Source organism: Hevea brasiliensis, chromosome 13 (genome assembly GCF_030052815.1).
Source record: "Hevea brasiliensis isolate MT/VB/25A 57/8 chromosome 13, ASM3005281v1, whole genome shotgun sequence".
Classification (NCBI taxonomy): Eukaryota; Viridiplantae; Streptophyta; class Magnoliopsida; order Malpighiales; family Euphorbiaceae; genus Hevea; species Hevea brasiliensis.
In genome coordinates, this window is record NC_079505.1 from 84,969,358 (window position 1) to 84,995,817 (window position 26,460).

The 26,460-nt window shown below is 34.5% G+C and overlaps 2 protein-coding genes and 1 long non-coding RNA gene across 3 annotated transcripts; 2 read left to right on the forward strand and 1 right to left on the reverse strand.

Annotated features, from left to right (window-relative positions):
• Window positions 1-8,881: 8,881 nt before the first annotated feature.
• On the forward strand, window positions 8,882-12,105 carry LOC110659723 (calnexin homolog). Its single transcript, XM_021817755.2, has 6 exons — window positions 8,882-9,094; window positions 9,176-9,245; window positions 10,122-11,248; window positions 11,336-11,407; window positions 11,489-11,602; window positions 11,715-12,105. Exons 1-6 carry the CDS (start codon window positions 8,999-9,001, stop codon window positions 11,850-11,852), a joined length of 1,617 nt encoding a protein of 538 aa, XP_021673447.2. The 5' UTR covers window positions 8,882-8,998; the 3' UTR covers window positions 11,853-12,105.
• Window positions 12,106-12,695: 590 nt separating this feature from the next.
• Window positions 12,696-13,778, forward strand: LOC131171747 (uncharacterized). Its single transcript, XR_009142388.1, has 2 exons — window positions 12,696-12,801; window positions 13,238-13,778. It is a non-coding gene; the product is annotated as an uncharacterized LOC131171747 (long non-coding RNA).
• Window positions 13,779-15,953: 2,175 nt separating this feature from the next.
• On the reverse strand, window positions 15,954-24,173 carry LOC110659724 (ribonuclease TUDOR 1). The gene is made up of 17 exons (XM_058132639.1): window positions 24,008-24,173; window positions 23,340-23,518; window positions 22,886-22,960; window positions 22,656-22,769; window positions 22,466-22,570; window positions 20,569-20,775; window positions 20,239-20,448; window positions 20,056-20,163; window positions 19,269-19,439; window positions 18,984-19,181; window positions 18,540-18,902; window positions 18,231-18,461; window positions 17,954-18,142; window positions 17,787-17,864; window positions 17,508-17,702; window positions 16,856-17,233; window positions 15,954-16,449 (listed from the first exon to the last, which is right to left on the reverse strand). Exons 2-17 carry the CDS (start codon window positions 23,496-23,498, stop codon window positions 16,261-16,263), a joined length of 2,970 nt encoding a protein of 989 aa, XP_057988622.1. The 5' UTR covers window positions 23,499-23,518; window positions 24,008-24,173; the 3' UTR covers window positions 15,954-16,260.
• Between the last annotated feature and the right edge of the window lie 2,287 nt (window positions 24,174-26,460).

A 26,460-nucleotide genomic window follows, 5' to 3' on the forward strand; every position in this document is an offset into this window, starting at 1 on the left:
TTTAATTGCATCATGCTTACTTAAGCATGATGTAATTATTATGTTTTCTTTCATTTTTCTTTTTCCTTTCTTTCTACTCATTTTCAATTTAATTTTTAGCAATATTTCTTCACATTTTGTGTCATGATAATTATTTACTTAACTGGACAAGTCGGCCAAAAATTTTCTCTGAAAACGAAATGACCAAAATGCCCTTCGTTTGGCTTAACATACTAAAATTGTCTGTGTCGATTGAAAATTTTTTTCTAAGCATATTCTTAGCATTCTAATGCCATAGAAACCTCAATGACTCTTCTCTGGAGTCCCAAAAATTATTTTATGAATTTTCTCCCAGGTCTAAGGCTCCAAGTTGTGAGGACCGCAACTTCCCACTGAGTTACCCATCACTAGGGCACTGGCTCATTTAATCTAGTTGTATTTTATTTCTAAAATTTTTCCTAAATTTTTCTTATTAATATTTAAGTTAATTATGGTTCCTCACTTTAGTTTAAATATTTTTTCAGATGTTCTAACTGTTCAGACCGACACTAGTCACCGGAACAGTAGAATGTACGGAGTTGCTGCAGTGAGGGTGTTACAGCAAGGCTGAGCAGAAAATTGAGAAGGCTAGTATTGACTGATCAAGCATAATCTAGCAGGAGATAGCCAAGTACATGCAAAACCAAAACCCTGCTATTAATGAGGCAAGCTGTGTTAATTTCACAGGCTTTGTAGGTAAAAATCTATGTAACTACTCTTCTAGTAGTAATGGTAAGGAAAGAGGCTATTGGATAGTAGATTCAAGAGCTTCCATACACATGAGTCATGATTTCACTCTTTTTCATAACCCTACAAAATTAAATGGCCATAGCACAGTTACCTTACCAGATGGAACCACAAAGCAAGTTTGTACAGTGGAACCATTAACTTGAGCCCAAAAATACACCTACACAATACACTTTACACACCAAGCTTCAAACACAATCTATTGTCAGTCAGTGCACTTGCCAAAACCTCCAAAATAGATGTTAAATTCTTCACTAATTACTGCCTTTTGCAGGACCAAGTGACTGAGGAAGTGATAGCAAGGGGGGAGCAGCAAGGAGGATTATACATAATAAGTAGTAGGTCTCTTAGAAATAAGCATAATCCTGGATTTTCTAGTAGCAGCTATGTTCCTGTTTCTAAGACTCATTGTACTGAACCTACTTTGCAAATGAATGAAGTTTACCAATCTTCTGTTACACCTAATTCTTTTGAATTGTGGCACTCTAGACTTGGACACATTTCAAGCACCAAATGATCACATATCACCTCAATAAAACCAAAGAGTCAAGATCATCAAGTATGTGAGGTATGCCCACTTGCCAAACAACAAAGGCTTAGTTTTCAAAAGAGTAAAATTACAACAGAATCTGTTTTTGACTCAATTCATATTGATTTGTGGGGGACCATACTTAGTGCATTCTATTTCACAATCCAAATATGTTCTTACTACTGTTGATGATTTTTCAAGAGTGACTTGGACATACCTGCTACATGATAAAACTACAGTTTATAACACACTTTCTGAATTTTTACTCATGATACAAACGCAATCTCAAAAGCAAGTCAAGGTGATTAGATCAGATAATGGCATAGAATTTATAAATCAACAGTGCACAATGCTTTTCAAATCAAAGGGAATAATACACCAAAGAACTTGCCCTTACTCTCCACAACAAAATGGAGTTGTGGAGAGAAAACATAAGCATTTGCTTTAAGTGGCAAGAGCTTTAATGTTTACTTCCAATCTACCAAAGAGTTTTTGGGGGGAAAATATTTTAACTGCTACTTACCTCATAAACAGGATACCAAGCATTGTTTTAAATTGGAAAACTCCATATGAAGTTTTGTTTAACAAAGTACCAAATTATGACCATTTCAGAATTTTTGGCTGCCTATGTTTTGCAACTAACGTTAAACCACAAAAACATAAGTTTGAGCAAAGGGCTTTAAAATGTGTTTTCATTGGATATCCTTCTAGTTTCAAGGGCCATAATTTATATGATTTGCAAAATAAGGCAATTATTATTTCAAGGGATGTGGTATTTTATGAAAATTGCTTTCCATATTCAAGTGGAAATTCTAATGAGCAACTTGATGATGGTGTCACCCCTCTGTCATTTTCTGAAACTGAATCACCACCACTAACATATTTTCAGCCTACTTCTGGTCAAACACTTAACCTACATGAGTCACCAATTACCTCTACTACATCACCTATTGCAAACATTGATTCACATCCTTCACCTTCCACTAACGACCCTCCCTTAGATTTTAGAATCCACTACTGTTATACCTGTTAGAAAGAGTACAAGGACTACTACAAGACCTAGTTGGCTTAATGATTTTGTTTTTCACATTGAAAATGGAAACTCAAGTGCCGCCCCACTTGCTAACACTTCCAATGATCCTGCAGGTACAATTTGTTTACCCGCTATCCCTTATTTTATTTCTAACCCTCAATATAGTCACGACTATATAAACTTCATAGCAAATGTGTCTACTATACATGAGCCACAGACTTACCACCAAGCTAAAGAGGACAACAACTGGATACTTGCAATGCAAACTGAATTAAAGGCACTAGAGAATAATAATACGTGGGCACTTACCACCCTTCCACAGAGGAAAAAGGCCATAGCATCCAAATGGGTATACAAAGTAAAATATAGACCAGATGGGATAGTTGATAAATACAAGGCCAGATTGGTTGCCAAAGGATATAACCAATTAGCAGGGATTGATTATCATGATAGCTTCTCTCCAGTGGCTAAATTTGTCACTGTGAGATTATTTTTTGCTGTAGCTACAAAGTTCAACTGCCCTATGCACCAACTTGATATCAACAATGCATACTTGCATGGATATTTAGATGAAGATGTGTACATGCGGCCCCCAAGAGGATATACTAAAGCTGCTCAGGGACAAGTATGTAGGCTCATGAAAAGTCTCCTCTATGGCCTTAAACAGGCAGGGAGACAATGGAATAAGGAACTAACTGCCAAATTACAGAGTTTTGGATTTCACCAATCTGCATTTGATCATTGCCTATTTACTATGGGTTTTGGAAATGGTTTTCTAGCCTTAATTGTCTATGTAGATGATTTGTTGATTGCAGGAGCAAATGAGGAAAGAATTATAGCAATTAAGCAATTTTTGGATAAATAGTTCATAATTAAGGACCTGGGGTATGTGAAGTACTTTCTGGGGCTTGAAATTGCCAGGTCAGAAAAGGGGATGTTTCTAAATCAACGAAAATACATCTTGGATATTCTCCAAGATGCAGGTTTACAGAATGCCAAGATAGCTACCTATCCCTTGCCCAGGGGATTAAAATTAGACAATGAAGTAGGAGAATTGCTACAAAACCCTGACAAATACAGAAGGTTAGTGGGAAGATTATTGTACCTGGGGCTTACGAGGCCTGATATCTCTTATGCAACTCAGCAGCTAAGTCAATTTATGCAAGCCCCTCGAAGAACTCATTGGGATGCTGTCATCCATGTGTTAAAATACTTGAAGGGATGTCCATCGAAGAGCTTGTTCTATCCATCAGATAATAATTTAAAGCTTAGAGCTTTCTGTGATGCAGATTGGGCATCTTGCCCCATGTCCAGGAAATCGATAACTGGGTTTTGTATCTTCCTTGGGCCCTCCTTAATCTCATGAAAAGCTAAAAAGCAACCCACCATCAGTCGATCCTCGGCTAAAGCAGAGTATAGGAGCATGGCGATGACGGTTTGCGAATTACAATGGATCAGCTATCTTATGGGTGAATTTGGTTTATAGTTGCCCTTTCCAATTTCTTTGCCTTGTGGCAATAAAGCGGCAGAACATATTGCTTGTAATATCCTCACTTTAGCTAGTCCGTACAGTCTACTGTTCCGAAGATCAATATCGGTCCGGGCAGCTAGAATATTTGAAATTATAATTAGACTAGAGTGAGGAGTTATAAATAAACTAAATAATGATTAGAAAAATTAAGGAAAATTTTTAGAAATGAAATGCACTAAGGTTAAATGAGCCGTAACCCCAGTGACGAGTAACCCGAAGGGGAAGTGACGGTGAAGGCTGTTAGCAACCCTAGACCCGGAGAAAACTTTATGAAATAATTTTTGGGACCTCAGGGAAGGATTATTGGGGTTCCAATAACAATAAAATGTTAAGAAAACACAAGGAAAATTTAATCAATCGATACATACAATTTTAGCTCGACAAGCCAAACGGAGGGCATTTTGGTCATTTCATCTTCAGAGATGATTTTTGGCCAACTTGTCTAGTTAAATAAATAATTTATATGACATAAAATGTGAATAAATATTGTTAAAAATTTAATTGAAATTAAGTAGACAAGAAAAGGAAAGAAAATGAAAGAAATTGGAATTATGACATCATTATGATGTCATTAAAATCCTTCCACCCAATCAAATGTTGACACATGGCAGTAACTTATTTAAAATGACTTAATGGGCCGAAAAAGAAAAGAAAAAAAATTAGTTGCTTCTTCTTCCTTCCTTTGGCCGAAACCTCTCCCTAACTCCAAACCTCTATGGAAGCTTAAGCAAGCTTGAGACAACCCACCAAATTACCTTGAAACCCATCTTTGTCTTCACAAAAAATTATTCATACACCTTGGGCAAGCTAAAGGCAGCAAAAAGAAGTAGAAAGGAAGAGTTCTTACAACTTTGGAAGTGACTCCATTAGAGGTTAGTGACCAAACTTCATGTTTCTCTTTAGTTTCATGTTGAGGGAGTGAGATTAAGTAGTAATCTATAAGAAAATTGAATAAAAATTATGTGTATACCTCCCCCAAAATTTCGGCAGCCTTGTACTTGGTAGGGTTATGAAGTTTTCTTTAAGGTAAAATGGTATCATGGTTGCCCTCAACATTAACTTCATGATTAGGATAATGAAATGCAAGTTAAATGCATGATTTGAAATGGTAGAGTTAGGGTTTGGGTATAAAATTGAGACTTTATTCATGTGTTGGTAAAGTTTAAATGGTCAATTAGTGACCATTTGGCTGTGTATAATGAGGAAATGAAGTGAGTTGTGGCTTGGTATTTGAGTTTGGGTGAGTTGCCTTGGCTGACCTGCAGGACTGAGTATGAGTCCAGCAGGTTTGGGCAGCTATAAATGGAGTTATATAGGTTCAATTGGTGCAAAGCCAATTGGATATGAAACTAGACACATAATGGCACAACTTTGATGAAGAAACCAGCTCAGAAAACCAAACCAAGTTGACCTAAAAATTGCTCTAATCCGAGTGACTTGCATTCTGCCTAGGCAAAATGATCAAATAAATAGTATTCATTCATTTGGTCATAACTCAGTGTAGAAAGATCCAATTGACTTAAAATTTTACCAACAGATAGCGGAGACATAGACTTACAACTTTTATGAAGAAACCAAACCTAAATTTTGATCATAACATGTTCAAAAATTGATCTGCAGTCAGTGTACAAAACACTATAGATTTGGTTCTGTCCAGAAAATCTGGAAAATTTGCAATCCGGCCAGTTATGGTATTTAGGCCATAACTTGAGCTACAAAACTCCAAATGGAGTGATTCAAAAAAGAAAATGTAACTAGACACAATAAGGAACAACTTTCATGAAGATAATTTTACCAAATTCCTACTGTACAAATGACTAATGGAATAGTAAACTTAGTGCTTGAAATCTGAAAATTGTGAATAAATAATACTAAGCTTTAAAATGGTATTGACAACCAATACCAACAACTTTAGAATACAAAATGTGGTACGTTAGGAATATTAGAACCAATGTACCTATTGTCTATGCAAAAGTCAACATTTTAGTTGACTAATGAAATGAATAGTAACACTTAAACTTCAATTTCAAGAATTATAAAATTTAAAAGTGTAACATGCCCTAGTACACCTAGTAAGATTGGTTTGGATAGGTTGGCATGCCAATAGAGTTCATTTAGCAGTACTGCACATGGCATTATGCCATTCTGTGATTTTATGGCTTTTAGCCATTCTAATATCAGTGTGATACTTGGCCTTGTGCCCAATGTTTATTACAGCTTATTAGCTGTTCTGTTGCACACCGGGAGACAGAATGTGACCGATGGTGTGATGGTCCAAGGTACTTGGTACCCAGTGCCAGTTTACCCGTTTATCCAGTCCAGTCGACTAGTATAGGTTACTCGGGCAATTAAAATAAATCTTATCAAATTTTAATCGAATAATACTGCAATAAATGTCAGAAATTAATTCTACATAAAATGTAAACATACATTATGCATATTTATTTTATTTTAATTATTTTATTTTATATTAGTACCACTAAGCAGAATTGCTTAGCGCATCGCTTTTGCCACGCGCAGATATTGGAGACATAGCTGGGGAGTCCAACAGACCTCAGACCGGGTGAATTGTCAGATCGGCATAGAGTCCAGAGTCACCTTATATCTGTAGTGCACTTAGTAGGACATTAGGACTTTGGGTTGTATTTTGCATTTTGTATTAGTTTTGATTGTAATTACAAACTCTTGAAATTATGTGATAATGTAAATATATGAAATTTCATGTTATTGAAATTTTCTGTATGTTATGTTGAAAAAAATGAAATGTTGAGAAATATTCATGAATGTGATTCGAATTGTGATGTGAACAAAATTTTGAAAATGGTGTTGAGATTTGGAGATTGAGTTGATATGTGTGTATATTGGAGTTCTGGATTTAAAAACTATATTGGAAGTGTCTTTTAAACAGGTTCAGAAGAACTGTTTTTCCAATTTACAGCCGGCACTCTGCCGGATTTTTTATAAAAATTTATGAAAAATTTAGATCAATCAATTTTGAAAATAAATGATATAATTGGTAAATTGTGCACTTGGTGAATAGTAAATAAATAAATTATGGATGGTAAATTGTTATGAAGCAAGTTATGGTACTCCGCACATTGTGTGGCATATGTTGCTCAGCTACACTGTAAATGGGTAAGGGGTGTCACATTGCTGCTAACCCAATTTTCCGTGAGCGTACTAAACACCTTAAAATCGATTGTCATGTGGTTCGAGATCAGCTGACTAAAGGTTTTATCAACACCGTACATGTACTGTCCCGGCACCAACTCGTCGATATCTTCACAAAGCCTTTGGCTTCAGTTTTATTCAATGAGCACCTCTTCAAGATGGGAGTACATGACATCCATGTATCTCCATCTTGAGGGGGGGCCTAATGGGATTAAAACGATGTGGACCAACTGTTATTCTTTTTATTACAAGCCCATCTAGCTTTGGCTTGGGTCTAATTCAGTACTGCAGCTCCAATCTTCCTTAAGCCCAATTTAGCTCTACAATTTCTCTCAAAAGCATCAGCAGAGAGTGATTTGCTCATTTCAGCTATTCCAGCTAGTCATTCCAGCTAAGAATGGCGTTACAAGTTATTGTAAATTAGTTAGAATCACCTGTAAATACGGAAGGGTAGCATAGAGATTTCTTCTAAAATTAGCTTCTAGAGCATTCCTTTACTTGTATATAAACATACTATTATTCAATGAAATATATAGCTTTTGCTCATTTACAAAATTCATTAACTAAATTCTTCATAAGGTAGCCAGCCCCAGTTGATGTCAGTTATGTTTGCTTCAAAATCAATTCATTGAACATTATTGTGGTGATTCAGCCGATGAGAAACAACATCATTTTTTTGCAAGTAATGTCTTTGCCATGTTCTCTTACCGTGAAGATATCTGAATTTTGCACTACAGAAGAGCTATTCGATCGTTTCTGTTCATGGGAGGAAAAAATGAATCCTATTAAATTCTTCTACTATGAGATACGTACATTTGCGACCATGGAGGTCCATTAGCGTTTGTTTTTACCTCTGCGACGCTAAGAAAAGGGATTTTGCTAGAACCTGTTGCTCTGACCTATAGCAAACACTTTGACCCCTCTACATTTCTTGAATGCTCAAGATAAATATAATCATAACTCATTTTCATATGTTTTTTATCTATGGGAACATCCGAGGTCTTATTTTCCAATATCAAACACTGCATTTGCATAATAAAAGGGCTGTTCATGGTATGTTAGCAAGCCCATAAGCAAAATTAAAAGTGATCACCAAATTTTCGCTTGCATCCTCTTAAATCCTACATAATTATAAAAGAATATACAAAATCACGTTTGTTTACTTCTTGTGAAGCAATTATGTGAGTGCAGTTTTAGCTCCATTCTTTTAAGTTGCAAACTCTTAGTCTAATAAAAATGTTGCAGGAACCGGTATTAATTGAACGAAATTATATGAAATTTTTTAATTAATTCACATTCAAAAGGCAAAATAAATCATATAAAATTTTAAATTTAAGACATTTTATTGAAAACTCTACTATAATTAATTCATAATGCTTTTTGTTAATAATTTAATTATATTAAGGTCCTCTCTAATTGTAAAGTCTTCAAAACTAATTGTAAAAGAAAAGTTAGAGCTGGCTGCTAATTTTGATTAAAAAAAATCTTTACAATTTGACAAAAAGGGGAAAAAAAGTAAATAAAAATAGTCGACCCGGACCGTTACATTAGTTCAACAAACTCTACTGAAAATGGACCCATTGGTTTGTTGCAAATAATTAAACCATAGGCTGAACGGGTGGGCCTTGTCCATAACCAGAAATCGACTCACTAGTGAGACCGAGTCAAGCCCGTAATAATAAGAACATTGATAATTTCCACTAGAAGTGCATACGAGGAGTGCTGGAGGTTCTTACGTGGCTAACGTTGATTGGTCCATTTCACGTGGCACGTATTTTGATTGGCGGAGACAACACGATGGCAGTCTCTCCCAAGATCTCCATGGCACTATATGTATGCACACATCTCCATTTATTTCGATGGCAAAATCTAGTAGCTTCGCTATTGTATTTGATTAGACTCAGATTTTCAGATCAATCATCAAACCTAGGGTTTTGACAGAGTTTTTGAGCGAGAGAGAGAGATAGAGATGGGAGAAGCGAAACGCGTCTCTCTGCGATTGGCTCTTTTGTTTTTGGTAGCTTTTGTTTCCTTCGGTCAGCTACGTGCCTCTGATGACGATAAGGTAATTAACGTTTGCTAAATATTCTTTTGTATGGAAGCAGAGTTTTGTTCGATATAAGTGTAATATATATTTTTGATGTAGATCCTTTACGAGTCTTTCGAGGATTCATTTGAAGGGCGATGGATTGTTTCTGATAAAGATGACTACAAAGGTATAATTTGGATCTCAAGTTTAACATCTGATATATTTGTTGTTGTTACTATTTTTTGGTTATTTTTTGCGTTCTCTTTCGATTTGAGGTAGATCTGAAGTTCAAATTTTTGTTCTGTTCTTGCTTGCCCTGTCTGGTGTTGTTGGTGCTGTAAGTCTTGTAAATGATTTGGATAAGTTTTTCCCTTTCCTGTTTTCAAGGTGTTTGTATCACTAACTTATAAATTAGCTTGCGTGATATAGCAATGAAGATTCTTTGGTGCAAAAAATGATTGCGTACTATATTTCACGTAATTGTTGGGTCAATTTTGATACTTATGTCTGGTGTAAGAAATGAAAATATTTAAAGATTTTTCCGAATGTTATTTTATTTGAAGCGTGGGTAAAACATAATTCAGTTTATTTTTGCCTGGATAGTAAGCACTGATTAATTGATAATAGGAGGAGGTCGGGAAGAAGGGGGGGAGGCGGCCGCGTATAGATAGAAAGGAATTGTGATATTGGTCTCTCCAAGCACCTTTATTGTTGGTGGAGTTTTTGGGTGATTCGTATATCTATATAATGGGTTAAGAAGTTGCTGAGTGATTTATATAATTTATTCGTTGGATTAGGTAGATTTTTTTTTTTTTTTTCTGTTTTTCGTTTACTCCCTTAACGACCTAATTTTGATTTATTATTATTATTATTATTTTTTTTTTTTTTACTTCGCACTTACCATTTGAATGATTATTGTGTGGGTAGATATTTGAGATTTTGTTTAGTTGGCTTCAGATTCTGAAGTTGAACCACCATTTGGTCTGATTTAAAAACCAGGATCGGCATTTTTTTCCGGTACGCTGATGTTGGAAGTGTATGTTGATGTTCTATTTTGGTTTAGGTGTATGGAAGCACGCAAAGAGTGAGGGTCATGATGAATATGGCCTTCTTGTTAGTGAGAAGGCTAGGAAGTATGCCATTGTGAAAGAGCTTGACAACCCTGCAATTCTAAAGGATGGGACAATTGTCCTTCAATTTGAGACTCGTTTCCAGAATGGGCTTGAATGTGGTGGTGCATACCTTAAATATCTACGACCCCAGGAAGCTGGGTGGACACCTAAGGATTTTGACAGTGAGTCTCCTTATTCAATAATGTTTGGACCTGACAAATGTGGGGCCACAAACAAAGTACACTTTATCCTAAAGCATAAGAACCCAAAGAGTGGAGAGTACATTGAACACCATCTCAAGTTCCCACCATCTGTTCCTTCAGACAAGCTTACTCATGTGTACACTGCTATTTTGAAACCTGACAATGAACTGCGAATTTTAATTGATGGGGAGGAGAAGAAGAAGGCTAATTTCCTTTCTTCAGATGATTTTGAGCCTCCTCTAATTCCTGCCAAGACTATTCCTGATCCAGATGATAAGAAGCCTGCGGACTGGGATGAGAGAGCAAAAATTCCTGATGCTAATGCTGTGAAACCAGATGACTGGGATGAGGATGCACCTATGGAAATTGAAGATGAAGAGGCTGTGAAACCTGAAGGATGGTTAGATGATGAGCCTGAGGAAATTGATGATCCTGAAGCCACAAAACCTGAAGATTGGGATGATGAGGAAGATGGTGAATGGGAGGCACCAAAGATTGATAACCCAAAGTGTGAGGAAGCCCCTGGTTGTGGTGAATGGAAGAGGCCAATGAAGAGTAATCCAGCTTACAAAGGAAAATGGCATGCTCCACTAATTGACAACCCCAATTACAAGGGTATTTGGAAGCCACAGGAAATTCCAAACCCCAACTACTTTGAGCTTGAAAAACCAGACTTTGAGCCCATTGCTGCTGTTGGCATTGAGATATGGACAATGCAGGATGGCATTTTGTTTGGAAATATCTTGATTGCAGACAATGAAAAGGTTGCAGAGTCACTCAGGCAGACAAAGTGGAAGCCAAAGTTTGGCATTGAGAAAGAGAAACAGAAGGCTGAGGATGCAGCTGCTGGTATTGATGGTCTTACTGGCTTCCAGGTAATGCGATCTTATGAACTCTTAGTTTCTCATAGTTTTGAACTGATCTGTTGCTTCATGATCTGAACGTTTAATTTAATTATGCAGAAGAAGGTGTTTGACCTCCTGTACCAGATTGCAGACGTTTCTTTCTTAAGTCAGCACAAGGACAAAATTATTGTAAGCCATATCATTCTCTTTGTTTTAAACTTTTTAGGTGTTATGGTGTATGTGGCATTAAATATGAGCATTGTTTTGTAGGATATCATCGAAAAGGCAGAGAAACAACCAAACCTTACAATTGGTGTCCTCATATCCATTGTCTTGGTGATATTAACTGTTCTCCTTAAGCTTATTTTTGGTGGGAAGAAGCCAGTAAGTTCTGAAACCATCTCAGTTTCTTTTTTCTTTTTACACTAGTATAGCAGCCAGCTTCTCTGTGACATAAGCAATTGTTCTCAATGTGTTAGCTAATCATGTGTTGTAGGCAAAAGTAGAGGACAAACCAGCTCCAGTTGCTGAGTCTTCCAACAAGGAAGGAAGCAGCGGAGAGAAAGCAGAAGAAGATGAGAAGGAAGATGATGCTGCGGCTGCTGCTCCTCGCAGAAGGAGACGTGAAAACTAAAAAGATGACCGTTGAAACTGGTCTTATATCAATTTCACTTTTGGTAGATGTTCAGTTTAGGTGTCTTGCGCTCTTGCTGGATTCTTGGCTATTCCTAATTTCTTTTTTTTTTTTTAAATGTTTTTGGCTTTGTTTTGGAGTGTTAGATGTATGAGACTGATAGTGTAAATGACATCTGTGAGGCTCCCGATAGTTATTTCCCGCCTCAGAAGGAAAAAAGAATTAGTTTTATGAGTTAAGGATTTGCGGTTAATTATCATTCAAAAAAATGCATGCGACATTGAAAGTAGTCGTTTTAGCTCTATTATGATTTCATGCCTTCAGCGATATGAAGTTGAGCCTCTTCATTCTTGGAATTCATTGGAAAGGAAACACCGTGTTCCTCAATAAGTTAAAAAATGATTTAATAATAGTATTGTATGAATTAAACAACTGCCACGTGCTAGATAAAATTGAGATCAAGATTTAGAGCATTGTCGTCTGCATCCGATTCCAAATTCCATAATGATAAGACAGCCGCCACTGATGCCATTGCTTTGCTCGCGCACCAAAAGGTCCCTTCCCAACAGAATCCAACAATTCTGAGCTATTTGAAAAATAATTGATAATTTATAAGCCTCTCGAAGTGTCTTGAAAATGAGTTTCCATAGAATTGATATGTCATACATACGTAGCTTCGATGCATGGAAGCGTCGAGGAGGAACATTTCCCCTTGTCGGATATGGAAACGATGGGGAGGCATTTTGGAGTTGTTTTCTTATATTTGGAAAGTCGAAAATGTGATTCCAAAACTGGAAACGCATATATTTAAAAAAATAAATAAATAAAAATCATTTTAGGCTAAAAGAAAGAGGGGCGTTGCATTAGACAAGGATAGAAGAATAAGAAGAGGAGGATTCACCTAGTGGCGACAACAGCTGATAATCTGACGACAGTGAAAGCGACGCAGGTGAGTAGATCTCTCATCCTTTAAGCTTCCACGCCCAAATTAATGGGGAATTAGATTTGATTCAAAAAGAAGAGTTTTGCTTATTTTCTTTGATTTGATGAGGGAGGAATTTGGTTTTACTCAAAAAAATGCTTGAGATAGAGGGAAAAGAGAAAATTTTGATATTTTTTTAAATCATTGTTTATTATTTGATTTGATGAGGGAGGAATTTGGTTTTACTCAAAATGCTTGAGATAGGGAGAAAAGAGAGAATTTTGATATTTTTTTATTTTTTTAAATCATTTTTTTTTCTTTTTACATTTAAAAGTGTTTTATTTTATTTTTTTTTCAAAATATAAAATTTGTAAATGATTTATATATATGCGATTTTCCACATTTCTCAATTATTTATTTCTGCGTTTTCCCATGTCTGTATTTTCATTTTCGTGCTGTATAGACGCAGAGGGATCGGAGACCGTACTTGATTCTTCACAAAATTGGAACAATCATGTTGCGGTACTTGGTTATGAGCTTCAATTTGACAGATGGTTTGGGAATGCATCAAGCAATGTGTGATATAATCAAAGCAGGCACCCAGTCGATGGAAAAATATTTTATCATACTTGCTTTCAATCATGAGGTTTCTTTCTCTCCAGCTTCCAAATCATATACTCTTGATGCGATCTTTACACTGAAGATTAAAAGATCCTCAATCTCTTGGAAGAAATGTGAATCAGATTTCTTTTCTTAAAAAAAAAATAAAAAATTGAATGAGGAAATTTTCTGTCGTTTGCGAATAATAGTTAATCGTGTAGCAGAGGACAGAAAAAATTTTCCAACTAAATCAGTTGCGTTTTACAGTGCAGAATAGCACTTGCAACAGAAAATTCAGTAACCCACAATTTCTATTTTCTGGAGAGAACAAAATTTTCTCTCGAAATTGATGGAAAAATATGTTGTTCTCGAGAATCTTATAAAAGCACTATTTAAGTTGTTTATCGTTAGGTGTAATTTTGTCAAAAATAACTATTTAATTTTTATTTTTTGAAAAAATTAAACTAAAACTTTTTTATATTTTATATAATCAAACTCTTAAATTTACTAATCAACTCCTTTTTAATCTTAAATGTTTATACTGTTTAGTTTTTGTAGTTTAATCATCCATACTATTTAGTATCTTATTTTAACTGTTCATATTATTTAATCTTTCTGATTTAGATTAAAACAAGTTAATTATTTTTTTTCTTAAAATTAAAGAGTTTGATTTTATAAAATATAAAACATTTTTATTAGATTTAAAAAAAAAACTAAATAGTTAATTTTATAAAATATAGAGACCCATAATAATTTACTCAAAAAATTATATTGTAGGCCATGGCAGAGAAGAAGCTTTACTTTGAAATTATGACAAATATAGTTTTGTGAAGCATTTTGATCAATATATTGAATATCAATATGCACGGGAATTAAACAGGTAAATTATTATTAGGTCATTGTATTTTATTTAAATTAATTATTTAGTTTCTATTCAATTAAAATATCTCTAATTAAATTTTTTAATCTTTTTATTAGATTTCCGTCAAATAAAATATTAGTCAACTTATTTTGATTAAAAAGTATAAATAATTAAAATTACAAGACTAAATAGAATAAATCATAATTATTAAATTCAGATCAAATCGACCGGTTAAACCAATGAATTGGTAAACTAACCTTCAAATCAGTCTGAGTTTGCAAATGAATTAGATAAGAAAGCGATCTGGTATGACTTGGTCAACTCGACTGTTGAACCGGTAACCCGATTGACCTGACAGATTCAATTTTTCAATAAAATCTTTTTTTTTAGTATTAGCATAGAAAATTAAACTCAAAATCTCATAAAAAAGTATTTAAAATCAAAATCAATCGTGTTAAATTACTGTTTATGTATTTTTTTAATATATTTATTTTTTAATTTATATTTAATATTTCATAAATATTAAAAAATATATTATATATTTATAGAAATTTTATATATTACTTAAATACTTTTATATAAAATTTAAAAATACTATTAAAATTTATTAAATATAACTTAATAACCTTTTCACTCTGTCACTTCAATGGGGCTTAGTTTGCAAGGATTCTCGAGCTCTCCGAAGCATAACTATAATCTGCAAGCACCAAGGATCTTCCAAATGTCATTTAATTGAAAAAGTCCAATATGAACTGAAAATTTAAGTTTCTTCCGAAACCACTCTGGTGCTATGTAGTCTCTCAGAACAGTTTATGATCTCTTTGCATTTTATGCTTTTATGGTGACTGGTGTATGATCTCCAAGCTATTTGTTCATACTTGTACAGTGAAAATACATATGCCAAGTTTCGACCAAAAAAAAGAAAAGAAGATAGATATGCCAAGCCAGCCAGTTTCTTCATCATGTTAACTTAATGGTGGCTGGTCTATGATTTAACCAAGTCATGACACAGATCTAGCATTAAGTCTCAAATTCAAACCCTCACCTAACTATAGATTTCAGTCCTACCAATGGAATTCTGCTGCGTCATTCGACTGCCTCTGTATTGGACCAGATGTAGTTTTGAAACTATGGCAAACTAAGGGCTACATCATGCACCAAAAGCAAGAAGCTGGAGAGGTCCTCTTTTATTCGCTGTGAGGCTGATATGAGGATAATATTCCATGTCTTTATGTCCTGATCCTGCCTAGAGTTATTATGTGGTTCAGCAAGTCTTGAAGATTCAGTTGCTAGATTAAGAATCAGATCAGAGTGTAGAGTGTCGTTGGTTGGGATTTTCCCATCGTTGCCGCCTGTTTCGCAGCGTTGATAATAATAACGATAAATAGGCACCATATGAGTATGACGTCATTATTAGGCCGGAAGACAAGAATATGAAAGCAGAGCAAATTTTTTAACCATTTTAATTTTATGCGCCACTACTTCACAGTTTATGTATTTGCTTAACTGGAGAAAATTGCAAATAAGCACCACAAGAGAAGTGCCCCATGTTGGAGATCAACTTTCATCATTAACACGTGAAGTGCTAGCGTTGGTGTATTTCCAACAACAAAATCCATTTAACAAAAAAGGGAAAAGTTTGAAACATGAAACACCAGAAAGGATTCAACATCATGAAGAAATTGACTTGGCACACGATGAAGAACGGACCACGAGGAAGACCAACATTATAACCTCCGATTAACAGCAAAAAATTGTTTATAGTGTTTCCACATCGCAACTCAACTAACTGGATTTTGTTTACCTTATTAAGACATTTGTAAAAAAAATTGTCCCTCACCTAAAAGGAAATTTTAGAATAATAACATAAAAAAAAAAATTAATAATAATACAAAACTTCAGTTTTACGCTGCAACATTTGTTTGCTCTCATTCTAAAATGGAATGATATTGCCTATAACTTAAACTCATCTCAGGCCAGTCGCTTTTTTTTCACCAGTCTACCTAGGGTAAATAAGTTAAAAGTCAACGACGACCACCAACTTTTCTAGCAGGGGGGGCCATTTCCTCATCATCTGACTGGATATCTCCATACATCCATATCCCGCGCCTATCAGCACGTGCTTCGTCCTGGAATTTCTCCAAATTATCAAGGGCCACTTGTCTTTCCCTGGCGTCCCACTTCTTGCTCTTTTCTATCCTAGCAAGTCCTTCCTAAAAGTTCAAAAGTTGATTTAGTTAGAGCCAAAGCAAATACAGAAAGAAAGTGGCAAGTGAACGCTAATAAATCAATTAATAATTTCATGACAGGAAGAGAGACGCTGCAAATATTACAAATTAAATCAACTGAACCAGCACATGAAGGCCAACACTACATATTTCCAATAATTAATCGAAGAAAGCATAAGCTTTTTTTTCCACCTTTTTTTTTTATTACTTTGATTTGACCAGAAATATACCTGAGTTTCACTTAACTCAAATGGCAAGGCATGCAAGTTAAATTTCTTTATATTGGAACCATAGTTGGAAAAACTTGTACCAACTCCAGCACAAAATTTTCAAGTATTAACATATTATGATCAAGTCTTTCGCAATTTAAACTTGTTCACATAAATCATACCTGTACCATGGCCGCATTTACACTGATCTCAGAATCCACAGCAACAAGAGTTACAATAAGAATTGGCCCTGTTCCCTGTCCTTTAACTTTTCCCCCAGAAGTATCCCTCTCCTCTACCTTAGCCCTAAACTCTTTTGAACTGCTTAACGTATGAGCACTCAAATACTCTGCCGCCTCTGGACCACAATCCTCTTCCAAGCTTGGAACCTTAATATATGCAAGACTGCACAACTGAGCAAGTCCGGGTGCCAAGGACACTGAAGGGTCAAGAGGCCGTAACTGACTGTATGTAACCACCTCCTGATTTCCATAATCAATGTAGAATACCTCAAATTTGTCTTTCATGGATTCCACAGCTCCCCGAGGTGCATTCACAATCTTTACAAGTCAAATAATAAAAATTCAGTCCAAACTACAGCGACCACATCAATGACAAATGAAAAGTGAACTTCAAAGAAACTGAAAAAAAGGGCTGATTCTACTTAGGCAAGCAGTGAAACCAAAACACTACCCCTCCCCCCATCTATGAAATAATTGCATACCGTAAGGCATAAATAAAGACTTAAAATCATTCAATAGTAGTTAGAAATAAATTTTTGAGCAGATAAGGGAAGGATGAGAAATAAACCAAGTGGAATAATCTGATTCTCACCATTGCTCGGTTCCATGAATTATCTGCACTAAACTGAGCAAGAACAATGTCTCCCCTTTTAGGATTAAAAGCACCAATAACGGGAGCTTCTTGGAGATTCAGGGATGCAAGTTGTTGTTGAATAGAGGCAACATTTTGATCCCCAACAGCCTGGACATAAAACTTACCACCACCTAGGACTTCTGTAACCACCACCTAAAAGAAATATAAAATAGTGTAACTCACAAACTATGTTATGACAAGTAAAGGTGCCACATCATCCAATTATATCTCAACTACCTTGAGCACTTCTTTCTGTTTGCTTTCAACTGCTGGACCATTAGAGACTTCCTTTCCTTCAACATAATTCTCCCAAATCTACAACAATTTCATTACATTTCTCAAATTATAAGCAGAAAGACAAACAATGGTATTAACAGCAAAATAATGGCATATGCCCAACTCACTTTCAGTTTCTTCTTTTTCGCAGATTGCTCAGCCTGCTCAAGAAGATGAGCATCAGGTATTCTGTCAATGCCAAAGGAAGTTTGTAACTTTGCTAGGCCAGCTTCAAGAAGAACCACTGCCATGTTAGTCCTTGACTCCCACAGGGATCCCAAGAAAGTTCCGGCTCTATCAACAGTTTCTACTTCAATCTATGAATGAAACACACATTCATCAAAGCTCAAAAAAAGGAAAGCAATCAAGCAGTAAAATAACAGCCCTAAACAAGAAGATTAATACCTCAACTTCTCTCTGCATTATTCTACGTCTCATTAGTGCACTTGCTTCATCTGAATACGGTTCATCACGACCAGGACACCTGACACCAGAGAATGAAAAGGCAATGCTGCATGTTTCCTTGGGAATCAAAAGCTTAAAACGGTGACCACTAAGCACATATTCCACAACAGCAGCAATTTTCCGATTTCGGTGCAGGAAAGGCAAGAAATCTCTAGCTTTCTTGGCTGATGCCTGCAGGAAGCATATTAAATTTGCAAGATGTACATCATGGTGGGAAAAAAAATGCAGTAAAACAGTTTATATTCTAACCGAGGCAAGGTCTGTTATATGAGTGACTGGAGGTTCCTTGTTAGACTGCACTCCTCTCTTCAAAGCAGTAGCACGTGATTCAGCAGCAAGAAGGGCATCATAATAGTTTGATCGTTCCTCAAAGTCCCTATGCCGAATCACAGTGCCATAGCCACGGGAAACCATCAACTCAGCAACATTAACCCCAGCTTGCTGACTTCCAGCAGCTGAGGAAGCCGGTGGCACCTCATAAGTATCACCCTCATTAGAAGACAACTCAAAAACTGACCCAAAATCCATTACTCTCAAGTCCCCAGACCCAGCAGCAGCAGTAGGTCCATCTCCCATGGTAACCTTCCTAGAGTATTCCATTTGAACATTCACCTGAAAAATATATGATTGTACAATATATAACATAATTCTTATAATAATCATGATGAGATAAAATAGCTGTAAGTTTCATACTTGTTGCCCAATAAGGCGACGTCTAAGGAATTCCTTAGCTTCCCGAGCATAATTCTCAGGCTTTTCATCTCTACGAGGATTGCCCATTTTTGGACACCTAATACTTGATAGATTGACCCGTCTTTCTGCCGATGGACTTCCATATGGTACAGAATCATCTGCTACAATGATGCAATCACCACTAACAACCTCCACCACCTGGAGAAAAACCAATTTTAGTTGGTAAGATATCTCATATCAATAAGGGATAAAATTTCCAGAGCTAATAATATATAAAAATATTACCTTTCCTGTGAAGTTCTGGTCATGAATTGCTTTTGAATTTGTGGGAGGGGGCACATAATTTGTCCAGATTCTCAAGCGGCTTTTCTTGGCTTGAAGTTCTGCATTCTTCAGCCGCCGCTTAGCATCATCTTCCATCATGTTTGCACTCCATTCAACATATTTAGCTAGACCCTGCAAGAGAGAGAGAGAGAGAGAGAGAGAGAGAGCTATTCAGAGTCTCCATACTTTTGCAAGGATATCGAAAAAAATTATTGTGACCAATTTGCAGAGGAGTAATGCGATTAAATGATTACCTTACAAAATGAAACAGAAACATATAAAATCTAATACAAGAAGACATCACACAAATCAAACAAGCTAAAAGAAAAATACATCTTTCTTTACTTTATATACAAAACGAACTTTTTGCATGTCTTCAACATCCATAGCAGTTTCTAGGGGATAAAGCATAACCATGCTTTTTAGGAAGCATCACTTTGCAATAATATAAAGACAGCCAAAAAAATATGGATGCTTCACAAAAAGATAACACTTAGGTTTCTCTTCTCTTTCAAATTTCTTCTGCTATTGCCATAAACTATGAGCTTATATTTCATTCTAAAGCTCTTACTCTAAACACTGTCCAACAAGGTTGTGTCTTTCTTCCTTTTTGGCTCAGGAATAATCAATCTCAAACGTTTAAAATGTGGGAATCCAACAGAGAAAGTCCTCTTATGAGTTAGTAAATCAAGTAAAGGCTAAGGTAACGAAGAAGAGATTGCTACATAATCGCAATATTCAAACATACATTTTCTACAAGCTCCAGTGCCAGGTCCTTTGCCGATTCCCCATCTGGGTAATAAACTGATCCAATCAAGTTACTGAATTTGTCAACTCCTTCCAGGACAATACGGACCTATAAGACCAATTAGAATTAGACCATTTGGGAAAGACGAGAGGGATGGGGACTTAAAAACAGCATTATGCTTACATCTCTATTTAAAACACGCTGTTCAGTAAAATATTTGGCATCTATTCCAAATGGATCAGGAGCAACTTCAGTAGATGCTGTAGAGACTGCAAGTCTCTGTGCAGACGTTAAAGGAGCTCGAGGTTCAGAAACATCTCCATTTTGCTCATCAGAGTTTAGCCCTTTTTCCACAACAGTTTCTGATGCTGCTCTTCTACCCATTGATGGGGCCTAACTCAAACAAGAAATTGGCAGATGTTTAGAGTCACATAAAGACACCAGTAAGTCAGATTGATAAATAAACAAAACGAGATGAAGGAATAATGTCAATTACAGTGTAATTGCATGTACCTGGATTCCAGCAACAAACACCTGAACAAACTGAAAATCTGGAAGCAAATAGACACGGACAGTACTGCCATCACGAACTTGCTCAACTATGCCTTGCATGGGTCTGCCCTTGTTTGCAGTGAGCAGACCCATGGCATCCAAGTTACTAGGATCGCCAATGGCAGAAGGAGGTAGATTTCTGATGGATGCCTCGGCAGCACCAGGTGCCTACAATGAGATATTTGAAAGAACAGTGGATTTAGCGAATTCTATATAAAAATAAAAAAAATAAAAAATAAATAAAAAAAAGAAGAAGAAGAAGAAGAAAGATATTGAAATTTGTCAAATAATACTTGCCCAAAAGTAATGTATCAACTTATCACCAATTTGGGTTAACATTGCAGCCAAATGTTAAATATACACCATTAAGAATCATATAACAACAAAGAAATAGGGGAAAAAGGAAATTTAAGCTCCACACAGAGTAACATGTGTGTCACATATGGTACCATTTTTAAACATATGTAACCTCTAATATTAGTATTAGATACAACTAAAACATTAGCTTCACATTTTAAGTATTGGCATTCTACTTGCTAACACTAAATTGTTTATTCATGAATACATCGTTTTAAATTGCAGTCGCGACCGCATTCGCGGCCACGGTCGGAAATGAGCCTGTAACGATCATAACATAACGGTAACGGCCTATCGGCTGCCGCTATGCAAATTTTTTTGAAAAATTACAAAGTTCATTAAATGAATAAATATTCAAAAATATAACTAAAATTAAGATATACAACTAAATAATAAATACAATATTTATTAAATAAAGACATTAAATCCACTGTTCTTATATATCATTAGTATTAATCAATTTAAAACTAAAATAACTAGGATAGTAAACAACCAACCTTATTACCACCAAAATGAGTGTCTAGGATATTTTTGATTATCTTGACTTTGATCCTAGGACTGAAATTGGGAGCTTTAATCATTAGCTTAGGTTGTAAGCTTACTTACTATGTAACTAGGTTATTAACTTACCATGTGATTAGGTTGTAAACTTAATATTTGATTTAGAAAATTAATTTCAAGAATTAATTTCATCATTATTTATTCTTCTTAAATTTTATCTTGTCAAAGCCTAAATTTATATTAGCAAACACTATTAAAGCCTAACCATTCTTTGATATTATTTTCTAATTATTTATGTATTTACCTAAAAATATTCAAAAATAGCTAAAAATTAGAAAAAAAAAAAAACAATAATTTACCCTTCAATCTCTTTTACTTCAAAATTACCTTGTCTATTTGATGATCCATGCTCTTGAACTCAAAAATTTGTAGAGAAAAGAATGATTTCACTCGAGTTGGTTGTGAAAAAAATTGAGAGAAAGTTGAGAGAAAATGGCTTAGTTGCCTAGAGAGAAAATGAAAAGGTGCTAAAATGAATGAGCCAAGATAGTTTTTTTGCCCAAAAAAAAGTTAACGGCTGTTAGGAACATTACTTAACAGTTGGTAATGGCCGTTACTTCTAAATAACAGCCACAATGACCTTTAAAGTTATAAATTTAAAAATCTGTTATATAAAGGTAATAACAGCAATGCAAGAAGTTTATTTAACAGTAATGGTATGGCTGCTACATATCGAACAGCCATGTGTGAATATAACATTACATCTTTAGTTCAAATGCAAGAAGTTTATTTAACAAGATAAAAGTACTTCAAAGCATTTCAAATATCATTCCCCTTTTGTTTATATTGGTTTTGACTTCCAAAACCATCACCAAGGACCATGTAACTAAAACCTAACTGTGACAAATAAAGAATCATAAATAAGTTTTTTCAACACCTCATGGGTCATTTAAAAAATAATACAATTCTGAAATTGAGGAGCAGCAAGCCAGGAACCAACCTTACTCCATCGACCCCGACCATTTTGCTTAGCTTGTTCTTCAAGAAGTTGATACTCAGCAAGAAAAGGACTGGCCTCACCTTTCTGCTGACCATGCTCCCTGACCTGTCACTAATAGATTCAGTTAATACCCACATAAAAATAAATTAATCAATCTCAGTAGTAGTCCATAAAAAAAAAGGCATGCAACCTTTGCCCAGCCTTCTGAAATAATTAACGTTCCAACATTTTGGTCATCAATGAACACACTCCCAAATTCTCTGCCAATGGAAGGTACAGCATAATCTATCTTGAATTTGACATCCTGTAATATAAAAAGTTAGATACAGAAGGTTAGATGTTGGAACATGTAATTCAAGCACCCCACCCCACCCCACTTTACTCTCCAACAATAGCTGAAACCTATTTTGAAATAATCACCTTTCCTATGCAAAGCTTCCTCAAAAACTCTCTGCTCTCCCAGGCAAAGGGCTCATCAACACCTCCTCTGCGGGCCTAAGAAAACATATATATCCATAAAATTCCACTTTTAGCCAGAAGTCCAATTTAGCATTCTATAAAGCTAACTTTTGTAATTGAGAAAAAAATATATAATCAATGTGATCATTGAAACGTTAAAGAAAACTGTGAAACACCACAAATAAAACTGTTTGATGGCAAAGCCATTGAAATCCTGAGATTGTAGTACAGCACCATTTAGATCCTCAAAATAGCTCATAAACTAGGTAGGTTATCAACCTTTACTTAAAAGGAAAAAAAATGTCTAAAAGATAAAAGCTTTAAACAGGAAATACACAATTAAACAAATTATTGATCCACGAACAGGATCACATTACACCTTAGAACAAAATGCCAAGTACAAAATGGCCTTTACCAGTCTTGGAGCGATAAGAGAGGACAAGGTGATGGTCCTTTCTGGTGGAGGACCAGGTTTGTTGCTGGACTTTGCCGTTAATACCAAAGCGTCCCCTGATGGAACAGCTTTCACTTTTGCGCTGTACCATCCCGTGGCCCCACCTTTTGATGTTGCCATCTTATAACAACTAAGATGATCTACGGACACAGCAAACCAGTTCAAGTAAACACATACATATAAGAGATTGAGAAAGAAATTCAACAACATTAACAATAAGTGTTCATATTATTATCAAACAAATTGTGAAGCTTTGTTGATCCAAAAGCCTTGAGCGCTAAACAAAATGGGGTAGATACAATCAAATATAAATCGCGATTCACAAAAACCAGAGAACACCATGAAACAAACAGAAAATTCAAAATTTACACAGGTAACATAACAAAAACTTCAGATCCAAAGCATCGGATTCATCAACACTCAAAAACAAAATCGCTAAACCAGACAAAAAAAAAATCATCACATTAAATATCAAATAGCTCGATCAGACTGAACATTTGTTTAAAAAAATACCGAAACAGAATCTCAGAATCAGAAAACGACAATTGAATAACAGAGCTAGCAAATCTTCATTTTAAAAACATTAAATCATGCACAAGGAGAGATCTGCTAGAAAAATTGGCGCTTACCTGGATCTCTCAATTGAGTTATCAACAGAGAGAAACAACGAAGAAGAAGAAAAGAAAAATCTGCGATAAAGAGTTGAGCAGAGAGAGATTTTTATAGTGAGACGGCTTGAACAGAGAGGTATACAAGAGAGAAATGGACTGTAATATAAGTAGAGGAGGGAGTTACAAGCGAAAGGGAGAGAGAGCTGGCAATGAATATAACCTCGATATGGAGGTAATATTACAGAAGTGCCACCGGAAGAGATTGAGATATATGCAACTTTTGCTACGGGGATTTTGCGAATTGATGTGTATCCGTCTCTGTCTGATCCGTCCGTTTTGACTTGTTTGTGGAGACGCCTTTCTATAAATAAATTTTTAATTTAGCATAATAAAAAAAAAAAGAGATTTTTTTAAGAAGTCTAAGGGAGGATTGTGCTTTGTCTAGTTTATATCGTTTTAGGGGTCACCACGACTGATTCACTATCAATTAGCTATTGGATTTATTTTGCAGTTTTTATAAAAATTAATTAATAATTTATAAATTAAATATTTATTTTAAAATTTATATGCAATTAATTAAAATTATATATAATAAAATAATAACTTTATATAAATTTTAAACTTATTTTTAGAAAAATTCAAGCTCACAAAAGCTTTAACTATTTAGTACTTTAAATAATGCACTGAAACGGAGAAAAATATAGAGAAATTTTGATAATTGAATTTCTTAGTACTATTAGAATATTGATATTTACTTTTAAATATTCTCAATCATTTCAATAAATTAAAATTTATTATTAGTGATTTTCAAATTTTAACATTAAATTATAGAATATCTCACCTTTTATAATTAACAAATTATCGGCTAATTATATTTTTAATTTAAAAGAAAGGAACGCCATCAAATAAAAAGTGTATTACTATTTTTTTAAGAGAAAACATGGAGCACGTCACCGTGACTGACCAAAATTTTGCAAAAACCCAAAAAAAAAAAAAATTCCTCTCCGGTTATCCGATCTCTACAGGAATTTCCCATTGCGGGCAATAAGTTAAAAAGTTATGTCTAGTCCAAAACGACGCAGCGCAGCATATATTAATTCAATTTCTGATGCTAAGTTGCTGTAATTTTCTGGGTCGATTGCTGTGAGAATTTTACCGCGTTGGGCTGTTATTGTCTGGCAACTGTACACCCTAAAGTCGAGGACGTGATAGATTGGATTTGCTGAAAGAAATAAAAAGTAAATGACGCGAATCACTTTTTCCACAAAACTTGACGTTTTCGCTTAACCTGAAAGTAACGGTAGATGCCACTGTAACAGTAGAGATGTCACGGTCTGAGCTGGATAAATTGAGAAAGACTCGATTAAAATTGGAGTTAAAATTAAAATTCAACAATTAAATTATATTAAATTTAAATTAAATTAAAATTAAAATTAAAATCAAAATGAAAACCTTTCTTAAACCAATATTAAAATTGTCGTCCGCATAAAATTTTTAATTAAACTTATATAATTCGATTTAGGGTCTTTGAAATTTAAAATTGAATTATAATTGGACCCAAGTGATAGGGATGAATTAAGAATAAAGCTGTTTTATTATTTATTTATTTTTTTCTATGGAACAAATTGATTAATTTTTTTGCTGTGGATCAAAACGAAATTTTCTATGGGCAAACCTAAGCATATTCTAAAATTTGTTTATTTTTCAAAATATAGAATTTTTATGTGTTCTAAAGTACGGTGCATTACAGCTTAATGTGTAAGTGATGGAGCAACCATTAAAAAAGAATCTAATTTTTATAATTAGGTAAAAAAAAAATGCTGTATTTTGCCAAATTTATTTAGATTTATTTAAATATTTTTTTTATTTTGATAAAACATTTAAATTTAAAATCTCAGAATCTTAAAAATGTTAACACTTTTTGCAGCTCAAGCTAATAAAATTTATTTATAAATGCAACCGAAGTGACGTCTAGTACACGTAGTCTGCCCCTGGATTTTTTTTTTTTTTTTTCTCCCTCTCTCATTTGTTAACATATGACGATTCACGTGAATTGGCAATATTAAAATTGAATTAAAAACAATCAAAATCCGCGGCGTCTATATATATATATATATATATATATAAGTTAAATTTAAAAAAAAAATTATGAGAGTATACCACATCAATTAATAAATATGTTCATGCGCTAATAAATATAATTTAAAATTATCTATTTTTTTAAAAAAAATCCTTAAGTAATAAATTTTTTATTATTTTTATTTTTAAATTTATCTATAAAAATAAACTTATCATAATAAATATTAAATTATCTAAATATTTTTAAATTTTAACCATGAAAATCTTATCTCAATTATTAAAATTTAAAATTATTTTTAGACTCTATTTAATTTAATTTTGTAATATTTGTTTATAAATAAATTTCATGATAAAATATATTTAAAAATAAATTTTTTTATTTTGTATATTTT

What these genes read in the sequence shown, in the direction of transcription:
- LOC110659724 (XM_058132639.1), bottom strand. Translation starts at nt 23,498, where the DNA reads ATGGCAACATCAAAAGGTGGGGCCACGGGATGGTACAGCGCAAAAGTG. An exon ending in CTCTTATCGCTCCAAGACTG is followed by an intron (nt 22,961 to 23,339) that starts GTAAAGGCCATT and finishes ATGTTTTCTTAG; the next exon opens with GCCCGCAGAGGAGGTGTTGA. An exon ending in TAATGCAGAGAGAAGTTGAG is followed by an intron (nt 18,143 to 18,230) that starts GTATTAATCTTC and finishes TTTCATTCATAG; the next exon opens with ATTGAAGTAGAAACTGTTGA.
- LOC110659723 (XM_021817755.2), top strand. Translation starts at nt 8,999, where the DNA reads ATGGGAGAAGCGAAACGCGTCTCTCTGCGATTGGCTCTTTTGTTTTTG. An exon ending in TGATAAAGATGACTACAAAG is followed by an intron (nt 9,246 to 10,121) that starts GTATAATTTGGA and finishes ATTTTGGTTTAG; the next exon opens with GTGTATGGAAGCACGCAAAG. An exon ending in AGCACAAGGACAAAATTATT is followed by an intron (nt 11,408 to 11,488) that starts GTAAGCCATATC and finishes ATTGTTTTGTAG; the next exon opens with GATATCATCGAAAAGGCAGA.